We start from the raw sequence: 12,429 nt of genomic DNA on the forward strand, positions 1-12,429 counted from the left end.
GCTGAGACCAGACAAAAGTGCCTATCATATGGAAGACACAATGGGTAGGTTCAGACAATAACAGCCATGTAAGGCAATGGTCTACCATTACCCAATACCACTACACAGCTAAGCCCCACTTTGAAAAATACACTGTGTTATTTCTGCGTTGTAAAACACCCTGAAGAAATATGTAGTTTGTGCCTGAGATTAGCAATTTGTGGACTTTAGTTAAGGCCAAGAAAACGGCAAGGTACTTTTCAAATTGGTAGCCAAATAGTCAACACATTCGCAATTTGCACTTTTCTTAAAATGCAACTTTCAGATCTAATGGTTTAGAATTGCTGCTCAACTGAAGGCCATGTGGTCGCTTGAACATCACTATGAGTTTTCCTCTCCAGAACCTGCGTGTTACAAAATCGATTGATGGATTTGCCCCCTACTTTTTTTTCTGATAACTGAAGCACAAAGTCAGGGGTCTCCCCCTGGTATCTCACCCTTCTATTTACCCCTTTATTATTGTCATTTACTTCACTGATTTTAGTCAAGGAGGTATTTAGGAGTTCAAAACAGGAATCGGAGTGGCTTTCGAATTTTGATTGCACAATGTTCATTACATCTTCTCCCAAAATAATTCCAGAAGCAATTGATGCAATAGAACAGGATAATCATCTTGTGTGGGTACATATTATTAAAAAAAAAAAAAAGCACACTCAGGAGTTTACTTTTACCTTCTGCTTCTGTAGCGCAGCTCTTATTTCACAAAGGAGATGTTTTGCTGTTAGGGTGCCCACATTAAGGCCAACAGGCGATTTGAAATGCATTTTAAATTCTAACACCCCTACCTGCTGTCTCAGAGCTCTGTTTCAAGCATCAAATTGCCTCATTACGAGTTTGGTCATATCTAGGCGGTAAATCTGCCCAAATGCCACTAAACTGTATTACAGTTACAACCACTTGGTCCTGCAGTATTGCCTCCAGATTACAAGTGTCAGTGTAAATCTACATTTTCATTTAGTCCAGTAGGGCTCATTGGAGCATTTATTCGGTAGAATTACTTTGGCAGTAATTCCACCGAAATGTGTTGAAAAGCTGTCAGATTTACCTCCAGCACACAGCTCGAGGTGAAACTTCCAGCTTGTCACCAAAGTTCTGGTTGGGCGGTGCGGTAATGCAGTGGTATACAGTCATACCACTGCATTTTACCTGCACCACCGAACTTGTAATGGGCCCGACCAGAGTAATACCAGTCAGCATTTGCCCACATTGAATTTACCTCCCAAAGAAATTTAACATATTGCTCGACTAAATGTCAAACTAAGGCATTACAATTGGAAGGGTGAAAAAAACAAGATTGAATGGCTGGCAGATTTATTTTGAAGATGTTTACGTAACCCATGCATTTAAAAAAGGAGTGTGATTTTTGCAAATGAGGTTAACAAGTCAACATTCCTGTACATCATAACTGAACTATTTGTGGTCTGCCAACTAACAAATCATAAACGTACCCAATACATTTAGGAAAATTAAAAAGAATTGCATGTAAGTTGATTTCCTATTTTCTTGAATGATTAATGATATCAGCTCAGAAAGGATTGCTGTTTTTATGACTCGTGCATGGAATTCTATTTTCAAATGTGCTTGAATGAGAATTTGATAACGAACTGATACATTTTGTTGGGATGCATGTACGGTGTCCTAGCCAGGAAAAAAGGTTCAGGCTGAGAAAAACCTATTAGAACGCACCACTGTGTGAGCAGGATGAGTTTCGCAGAAGGCGCATCTCTTGTTTATATTTAGATTTGACACATATTAGATACTCACATATAGCAACACAGAAAGAGCAGCATATTAAATTGTGACAACGTAGTGGGTGATGTGACTAGGGGAAGGTTTTAGATATGGTGTGGCCAATCGGCCCAGGCACTGTAGAGGGATATTAGCATGTTCTCTAGGTAGGTAGGAAAGGAGCGTGGTGGGATAGCATTGTAATGTTTTGGGAAGTGATGAGCTTGCTGTCAGTTTTGTATTTCGTTTATTTGTAGCGCTCACCCTGCCCGGGGGCAACTGGGCGCATGTTTAGAAGGCAGTTACAGGTTACAGTAATAGGTACATTACATTTTATACATATCTACAGCGAGGATAAGACATTGCAATGGGAAGCAGAACAGACCAGTGTATACAGTATATACAGTGTGCAGCAAATTATTGCTAACAGTTGCCTAGATTACAGTGGGGTGGCCAGGGCATCCTGTTTATAAAGCCACCGTTTGGTTTTATTTTTGAAGGATTGGGAGGCAGGAACATTTCTGAGAGCATTAGGTAGAGAGTTCCACAGCTTGTCCGCGAGGACTGGGAAGCTCGAGCCTTTGGCTGTCTGCAACTTGAAACTGGGAATAGTTAGAGTATGAGCCTGTGCCGAGCGCAAGGGTCTGGTTGCAGTGTGTTGTGAAAAGCGCGTGGACAAGTAGGCAGGTGCTGTGTTGTTCTGGGCTTTGTGAGTTAGGGTGAGTGCTTTGAGGGATATGCGGTGAGTAATGGGTAGCCAATGCAGGTTGTGTCTGGTGGAAGAGATGTGTGAGCGCCTGGGGACAGTGAGGGCTGCCCTTATGGCATTGTTCTGAGTGACCTGAAGTTCGATTCTACAGGATCGTCTGAGTGGCCTGAAGTTCGGTTCTACAGGATCGTCTGAGACTTTTTTGGATGTAATAAACTGTGTTTTCTATTGCAAAGAGGTGCAGTGATTATTTGCCCTCTTTTTTATCATTATCATTATTTGTATTATTATTATTATTATTATTATTATTATTATTATTATTATTATTATTATTGTTTCTATTTTTCACAGACCAAGCTTTGAAAAAGCAACAGAGTGCTTTAAAGAGGTAAACACCAATACAGATACATAACGGACCACTTTACAGGTGCATAACAGAGTGCTTTTCAGTGGTAACAACAGAACAGATATCCAGCGGTACTAGGATACCGAGGGAGACAGCTGTACATGGGTGGCGGGGAGGAGGGGGATGGACGGCATCTACTGAGTCAGGTGGTGAGAGGGGTGATGTGATGCCTAGGTGTTTAGGTGTTGAGGAGGAGAGACTCCTTGAAGAGGTGGGTCCTGAGTTATTTTCTGAATTGTAGGAGTCTCAGGGTGAGTCTGATGCTGACAGCGAGGAGGTTCCATGGTCTTGGGGCGTAGGCAGAGAAGGCTTGTTTGCTGGTCCTTTTCTTTTTGCTGCAGCAGATTTCAAGTCTGCATGTGTCCTGGATTCTGGTGGTGCGCTGTCCGCCAGAGATGCAGAGTTTCTCCACAAGGTTGCTGGGTGACTTGAGGGCGACTGCCTTTTAGATGATGTAACACAATTGGAAGGTGATTTGTGCATGCAGTGGGCCAGTGATGGTCAATGAGAGCCATGGTGATGTAGTTGAATCTGCGCAGAGCCTTGATGAGGCATACGGCCGCGTGTACAACTTTTCTCAGGGGCACAGAGAGGATGACGGGAGGCCTTCGAGGAGTGAATTGCCACCATCCAGGTGGGATAGGACCACTGCTTGAAATGTGGATCTAAATCTATCCAGAGGGAGGAAGGGCTTGACGTTTCACAGGAGAGAGAGCTACTACCAAGCTGTCTGAGTTTTCTTAGCAATATGTGTCTTGAAGGAGAGGTGTTTGTTGATGTCTTAGATTATTTTTACCATCCGGTTTAGGGTCGTGTTCGGCTTTACAATTTCACAGGTTTTATAATAGAACATCATGAAAGATATTAACTATGACAAGACGAAATGTACAAATTGCTTCTTGGAGCTATTTAGATGTGATCACTCAGGTCATTTAGGTTTTTTTTCATTCATTCTTCTGTATATGTTTTATTTGACACTGATAAGTCGTCATGTGAATTTGGAGTTACTTTGCCTTTGGGATTATACTGCAAAGCCCCAAACAGAGACATGGGTCTCACAATCTTTCCTTATTTGCCCCTGATCAGAAACACAAGTCATGTTTTGTTTACAAACCAATATCTTAAAAACTTGAAAGAGATATGCTTCTTACCTTTCTACGAATATGCCAGCCTGCACTGCATGGACAATGCTGCGGAATTTCGGTTTCTCCTCTGACCGGCGTCCTGTCGACCTGGTCTGCTGGGTGAACGTGGAAGCCAGCCAGTCCCGGACTTCAGATGGGACAGAGTCTGATCGAATTTCTGGAAGATCATCTTCAGTGTCAAGGATTTGCCTTGTGAAGGAAAGAAAAAGGTATAAGCAGATCACATTATTTAGGAAATAAATATGTGAAAGCATCAGGACAATCGCAATCATCTTCAAAGCAAAGAAATGACTCAATAGCAATCAGACCCACTGCTCTTCCATTACAGGACACCAGGGATAGAGAATTCAGAGGGGACTGAGTGGTAAAGGCAGGGGAATGGCCAGCAAATGCGTGCAGCAGTATCCTTCGTAGAAGGCTTTTGAAACTCAAGCATATGCACCTTCATATACGTAGGAGGGAGAATGGGGGAGGAAAAATGACTGTAGAAAGTAATGAAAACTTTTCCATTGTTAGGAGTGCCAGAAACAGCTTAACAGTCCTTTAAATAAGAATCTATTACATCTATTTCCACGGAATTCATAAATGTTCATTAAATAAAATGGACATAATATATAGACATAATATATAGTGATATGATGACATTTAGAACAATTAATATGTTTTTTAAAAAACTGATGTTTGGCTTTAACCCACAAAATAGGTTAAAAATTAACATAAAAGTTAGAAATGTGTGGGCCTCATTACGGGTTTGGAGTTAGCCATGGTGCTATTAGCGCCATGGCTGCCTCCAAAATCGTGTCCGGGTTCTGTGAATGAAGAATTGCCGGGTCATTCCAACCTTGGAGGACCCGGTAATTCCTCATTCACGAAACCAATCCCCATTCCCATTTGAGCTCCCATAGGGCTCAATGGGAATGGGGATGGAGATAATAACAGGCCCGTTGATAACGGGCCCATTATTAGCTCCTTGGTCCCCTTGAGGGACCCGCAAAGGACGTCTGGTCTGACCAGATGTTCTGTTTGGTTCCCGCAAGGGAACCTCGTAATAGGGTGGAATGGGTTTACCGACACCATTACCGATGCCGGTAAACCCATTTCACCAACCTCATAACGAGGCCCTGTTAGTCCCATGCTGAAAAATTCCTCTAGCAAAGGTTTCTTCTATATGCACCAGAAAAATATGGGCAACAACTCAAGTGATTTCACGTAATTTACTTGCAGAGGTCCGTTTTATGCAGGCAAATAATTGGAATGGGCAAGTAAGGTTTGCTTCACTTAGTTTGCTGTGAAATTCACTAGAAAAGCCTATTTGATGCTGAATTGGAAATCTCAAGAACATATTTTTCATTTACTTAGAGAGCTGGGAGTAGCACGTTAGCCAAACAAATTGTGCAGAATTGTCTTAAGCAATGATCAACACTTGATGAAACATTTATTAGGATAACGCCATGTTTTGTCTGATAACCTTTAAGAACCCTGTACAGGTGGGAAGAGACTGATATGGTTTTGCAAGCTAGCAAACAAAAATATAGACTTAGCTTAATGAAAGCATCATCTTTACATGTTCCTGTATATGTGTCATTTCTAATTGATTCTGTGTTTTACACTGTGGGGACCATTACGAGGTTGGAGGTAGCCATGGCGCTAATAGCGCCATCGCTACCCCCAAACCGCATACCGGATTCCATGAATGGGGAATTACTAGGCCATTCCAACCTTGGAGGACACGGTAGTTCCCCATTCAGGGAACCCATCCCCATTCCCATTCGAGCCCCCATAGGGCTCAATGGGAATGGGGACAATGCTAACAACAGCCCCGTTAATAACGGACCCGTTGTTAGCATCCTGGACTGCTAGCGGGTCCCGCTAAGGACGCCTGGTAAAACCAGCCACCCTTAGCGGGACCGGCTAAAGGACCTCGTAATGAGGTGGTAAGGGGTTAACACCACCGGCACCTTTACCGGCGCTGTTAACCCCTTACCTCCAACCTCGTAATGACCCTCTGTGAGTTTAATGAGAAATTACTCAGCATAACTGAATTGCAGGATTCTTGATCTGCAAAACAAATGTAAAACTCAACTAAAGTGTTTTCAATTCGTTTTCTCAGAAATTCTCTATCACTCATCAATATGTCACTGGCAAAATAAATGGACTCCACAAACATAGCACTTTTACTTTGTTTGCAGTGACATTTTCCAGCAACCTTTCAATTCGTTTTCTAGAACATATCAAAGGAGCTTTGAACTTTGATACTGTGGTGGTGTTGATTTGTAAAATATATTCTTGCAGATTTTTCCCCACACATTTGCTTATTTATTTATTTTGTAACTGGACAGGTTTCAGGAGATTGCTGTAGCTATACTCAAGAGACAGAGGGCCTCATCACGAGTTGGGCTGACGCATTTAAATGCAGTGTTAAACGTATTACCACCACATTTAAGGGAGGGCCCTATCAGGAGTTGGGCGCTAAATGGACTGTTTTACCTCCTAATTTTTTCTGGAGGTGAAAATCATATTTAGCGCCGTGTTTTTGGTGTTATTACCACATTATTAGCGCCAAAAATGCCCCATTGGCTCCAATGGACCCAATGCGGAATGGGGATTTACTGTTAATGCCCAACCCGTGATAGGCGCTATTGCTATTACAGTTGGGTCGTATTATAGCTGGGATACCACCCAACTCATGATGAGGCCCTAATAAGGGCAGGCAGAAAGAACATAGGCATTTAACAGGGGCAGTAAATAGCACTGAGCTCATCTGGAGAAGTAAACAGGTGATCCGGAAAGGTGCATTGGACACACAAAAAGTAACTACGTGAATGGGATGATCACAAAGATCTGACAGTGTGCATTACATAGAGGACATTTTGCTTTGGGAAAACATGCACTCTAACACTTGTTAAAGCCTGGATACTCTTCCCTTCACTTTATTTTGAGGGTATTTTGGGAAGGTCATCAGGGTACTGGAGAAAGGGCTTTTGGAAATGGAGAAAATTTGCTGGTTATGTGGACGAATCATCTCGATAATTGGGACACCTCCTCTTGATATTCAAGGGAGGTCTTCTGGATATTTTAGAGAGGTCTCTAAACTGAGAGCAAAACGTCTTTTGGAGCATCCTATCGAGGTTAGGAGCAAATACTGGGTATGTTTAGAGGTGCCCCTTTGAATATGTTGCAATAATTATCTGCAGAATTGAAGAAGTTCCAAAATGCTTTTCAAAGGGAGAAACAAACTCGACATGTTGGGCACACATAAGGTTCTGGCTAAAACTTTTCTGAGGGCACTGACTTCACTCAGAGAATTCAGAAACAAATTGCTTTTAAGCAATTTGTAGAGCGTGAAGGACCACGAGGCAGCAGTATTACCTGGTCTCATCGATGTAAACCGCCTCCAGCAATGACGCTGTGTATTCCAGGTTCTTCTTCAGCTCTACGATATTGACTTCTCCATTCTCCAGCTGCTTCACCATGTACTTCAAACTGGAAACAGAAAATGACAGGAACGGTTGGAATCATCATAATTTATGCTAATCAGACAATTCTGAAAACAGATGCATGAAAAGGATCTATTCTAGCACAACCAATTCTATTAGACCTCACAGCACAAGTGATTCTGTGATAACACCCCTTCAAACCTCACAACAGATTAAATAAACAATTAACTTGGGTTTAAGGATTTGATCACAAGATTTTTCAGATTTGAGACAGGCATCTGCTAATTTTGAGCATTCGAACATGTGGTTGTGTCCTTGAGCCAGACTATCTGGACAATCCGAGAAAATGACTAGGTCGGGCACAGGGCTCAAGTCGAGGGTACACACAGGGGGACATAGTTCACCCACTTTATTTAGAGGATGGACTCAGTCCCCCACAGCTAAAATTAGAAAAATTGAATGTCCTCTTTGAATTTAAGCCAACCTCGGGGATCAAACCACAGTCAGGTTTGTAGGCCGGACACTTCACCACTGCACTATAAAATCTGATGAAGAATAACAAACAACTGAAGGTGAAATGTTCCATTTCCGTACTGCAAGTCCCAGGGAAAACATGTGTACTGGTTCTTGAAGTTTAAAACATCCACACCTTTTAATGTTTTCAAAAACATATTGGAAGAAAATATCCCCCATTGGTTTTGTTTGTGTGTTGATTTTATGAAAGGCAAATGCCATTCACCCTGTGCAATTTTGGGTGGTTATGCAAAGCAAATTAATGAAATGTGCATATTTAACATTGATATGATATTTCTGGCGACGTCACATCCCATTTGTTTATTGGTGAGTCCACCCACTTTAATTTTTTGGACTCTGGCCCATTTTGAGACTTATTTTGCACCTGCATAACAGAAGCTCATCTGTGTCTAAACTAGATAGGCCATTATGTCATTATCAAATATGTAAGATATGTGGGAAAGACCAAACCGCAATAGACACACTGGGAAACCCCTTTGAAAAAGGCTTTGTAAATCAGGCCCTCTGCCTCCTTGCAATACATTCTTGCACCAGAGCAATGCTTGCCCTAGGCCTCGTCCTTCGCCTTTAAACAAAAAGGCATTTAAAGAAGAATGCTTTTACCAGAAGGGGAATTGTTTCCCTTGCGCTATTTACAATTTCAACAGCCCAAAGGTTATGTAACACTTCTTGTGATGTTTAATTCCCAAATAGGCAATGGTGGTGTGCAAAAGAAGTAGTCATGTGCCGTCTTACTATTTGTAATCTAGTGCACATCTGTACCCATTCCCCAATGTGCATTGATAACAGCCTTATATGTTCTCCACTATGAGGGAGCTGCAAATAGACATACATAATGCATTAGGGCAAACCTCACACCTGTGTTCTTTATTCAACACCCCAATTGTCACGGTTGTTTGCAATGAAATTGTATGTTTTATTTCTGGGGGTTGACTTCATAATCAAGACCACACTCTACCTACTGCAGTAGGAAAGTAGAGCCATACTGTCAGATTTAGAAGAGCCTGTGAGGCAATAATTGAGTACCTAAGGACAGGCTAAAAGTAAACCAATTAATGTTTCACGTGGGCTAGTTTGATGATTTATTTCACAGTCTATACCAATGTTACCTGAGTTTGTGCTTTGAAATACAACAATCTGCCACTATATTCCTGGATATTCCGCCCCTAAGGGCACTTCTCCAATACTTTTCCATGAAAAGTCCAGAATTATGCTTTGGCGACCTTACGCACTTTGTTCTGTCGGTGGGGATATTCTTCGGTATTAACCGGCAGTCCATTTCCTTCTGAAGGGGCAAACATAAATGCATTGAAAACACACGAGTGACGTTTGACATCATGCCGTATACTGTGTAGCTCTCTGTGTTGTCCTGGGAAGATAGCTCAGGGGCAACGCGCTCGTGTTGGAAGCAGGACAACACAGAGCACCACAGGTTCGATCCCCAGGTCTGCGCTTAGAAACCTCTGGGTATTAAGTGCGTTATAACTAACCTATCACATCATATCATAGCTTGTTGGTGGACATAAGACGAGTGTCATGCACTTGAATTCCCTGCCCGCGATCCCCATATCAGAATACTCAGCAGACGCTTGATGAGACACTCCTATCCATCTACCAAAATGAACGCTGTTTTCCCTTAGCTAGATCCACCATCATGTACACAGACCAGGGGAGAAAGCTCTACTGCAAGAGCCATGGCTGGCTTTGCAATGTGGTATCAGATCACAGAATGATCAACGACTACTCTACTGCGGCCTCACACTACGACCATGATGCAGAATGGGAATCAGCTACATGTGGAGGTGCAGCTGTGAGCCAGGGTTTTCCAGTGAGTGGCTGCACATTGATGTGGGGTCTTTATGTTCAAACATGTTCTGTGCAATTGGAATCACAAAGAGTCTGCTGTCTCAGGGGATCTATGAACGTTTGCAGACCTTATTTTCCGAGCAGGAACAAACAGTTGTGCTGTGGCTGGGGGCTGCAGCGACAATTCCATCCCCACTCCCTCCATTATTTACCTTACCCGACTAACCAGAGTCCGAAAAGTTGCCTTTCGGGAAAAGTGGGCTAGACTGTTTGAGGACTGTATTTGGCAAGATGGAAAGCAGGGTTTCCTTTATAATGAGAAAATACAATGGGCAAAGACAGTCCCGGGAGGATATAAGCAAGACGACATGGAGTGATACAGGTTCGATCCCCGGGTCCGCGCTTAGAAACCTCTGGGTATTAAGCACGTTATAAATAACCTATCTTATCATATAATGGGGCTGATTTACAAACACACCTTTGAATAGGAAAACACCATTGACAAAGGCTTTTATAAATCTATCCCATTAACCTTTTTTTTATGATTCCTAGGGACTTGAATGTAATCATCTTGTTGAATGGTAGCCGGTGTAATGAAAGGTTGTGCTGCTGCATTGTGGGCCCACTTTAGATGCTATAAGCCTCATGTTTTTGCAATAACAAACACGGAAACACACCTGTGCCAGCGCCTTGAAACACTTGTGTATTGGCGCGTTATAAATGCCATCTTATATCATGTGTAATCTCTGCTAAGGGATCCATTTCAGTGAGAATCAATGCCAGGTTCATGAAAGAACCCTTTTTCTGCCTCTCTTTAACAGTCTCCTAACCCTGCACCACAGTCCTCTACATGTTCACTGGTGGTGTGCAGCCAATCCCCCAAGGCAGGTCATCTCCATGACATCACACCGCTAATAGGTGCTCCAATTCCAAAATAAATGCATGGTACCTGATGGTCCATTGCAGCTGAAGGTAAAGCCGTCATCAAAATAGAGATCTTTTTAAATGACGGGTGAAAATCTAAAGCATTGTTTGTTTGATCTTCCTTGTCCTCCGAAAAAGGGGGAGTATTATCCCTCAGTAATATTCATGAGATACATTTGAATACAATGATTCTAAAGGTATGAACGTTCTTTCTCATGATTATTGAGGGATGCACTGAAAACCAATCAGGATGCCGGGCCTCGAGGCATGGATTTGCACAACCTCAATGCAAAATATTATTACTGAGAGACTCACTAAAAATCTTGAAGAAACTGCCTAAATGTATTATGAGTGTTCCGTGCTATGAGGTTGCAATCGTTTTGTATCATTATGTGATGAAAGGCACAAGCTTCAAAATTCCAGGGCATTTGATAGTGCACTGGAAAATACATAACAAATCATAGAGTGTAGTAAAAAAATGTAAGGCAAACATTTTTGACAAACACAAAATGGCTCATTTTGTGCAAACCCACGTGTCGCATTCAATCCGGGCTGTCCCTGGTTTTTGTGCACATTTACACCTCAACTTTCAACAATCGTACATGCTGCCCAACCTATATGTGCGTGGCAAGAGGCATGTGCACAGATTGCTATAGCGTCTGCCTGGTCGTTTCCAGATGAAAAAGATAAACAGATTCTATAGGATCCCAAAGCCTCTACATTGTGGGGATTCTGTCAGATTTGTCACGTGGAGAGGATGGGATGGGATGGGATGGCACAATTGTTCATGCCTACCTGCGCCCCTCCTCCATGTTACAACCATATTTCACGGTGCATTAAAACTATGTGTAAAACCTTTTTGTGCGTGATTGAAACACAATAAGCGCAATTTCCACACCCTCTAAAATGACCCCCAAAGTGTTTGAAAGAAGTGAAATATAGGACTGCATTAAATATCCTTCCTGTTCTTTAATTTTGTTTGAACCCATCAGGGGCATCATCACGCAATCTTTACACTGGTGCATTGCATTGATATTGATATTGATATTTCATTTCTATCGCGCTCTTGCACAAGTGTTTCAGAGCGCGACAAAGCAAGGGAGGGGAACAGGGGAGAACAAAACAGTGATCTTACTAGGCTCAGTGACATTGAGAATGCGCAAGTGCATGGAAGAGGGGGGGGGAAAGTGCATGGAAGGGGAGAAGTGGAATGTGTGGAGCAAAGAAGAAACAGATAAATAATAATAAATAAATAATATAGTCAACAAACTGTGGTATTTCAGCCAGCAAGTGGCAAGTGCTCGGTTTAAGGCAGCAGACAGGGTAGGTCTGATAAGTGCACGAAGAAAAAGGGGGGGACTGTATGGGTACAGCTACAGACCCCAGTGCAAGGGGTGGCCTGGAGGCAGTGCGGGAGGGTGGAAGGGTGAGCAGGTACCTGGGCCCGGAGGACTGAGGGTGGCCAGGTGCACAGTGCCAAGAGAGAACAGATCAGCATAGGAGAGGGGGACCGAAGGCAGAAGCAAACAGGAAGGTCTTGAGGTGCTTCCGGAACCAGAGATGGTTCTCCTCAAGTTTTAGAGTGGCAGGGAGGCTGTTCCAGAGGGAGGCCCCAGCTGAAGACAGAAATCTACCCCCAGCTCGTTTCTTCGAAAAATGACTAACCCGGAGGGAGTTAGAGGTAGAGGAGTGAAGAGCTCG

General features: G+C 42.8%; 1 protein-coding gene across 2 annotated transcripts in view; it reads right to left on the reverse strand.

Annotated features, from left to right (window-relative positions):
* The window catches only part of PDE1B (phosphodiesterase 1B), a 1,810,462-nt gene that overhangs the window by 703,859 nt on the left and 1,094,174 nt on the right, over nt 1-12,429 (reverse strand). For both annotated transcript variants that reach the window (XM_069653207.1, XM_069653208.1), the window contains 2 exons: nt 7,397-7,510; nt 4,034-4,216 (listed from right to left, as the gene is read on the reverse strand). In XM_069653207.1, coding sequence (XP_069509308.1) covers nt 4,034-4,216; nt 7,397-7,510 — 297 coding nt within the window. The remainder of the gene's footprint in view (nt 1-4,033; nt 4,217-7,396; nt 7,511-12,429) is intronic.

This window comes from Ambystoma mexicanum, chromosome 3q (assembly GCF_040938575.1).
Source record: "Ambystoma mexicanum isolate Mex_15411 chromosome 3q, UKY_AmexF1_1, whole genome shotgun sequence".
Classification (NCBI taxonomy): Eukaryota; Metazoa; Chordata; class Amphibia; order Caudata; family Ambystomatidae; genus Ambystoma; species Ambystoma mexicanum.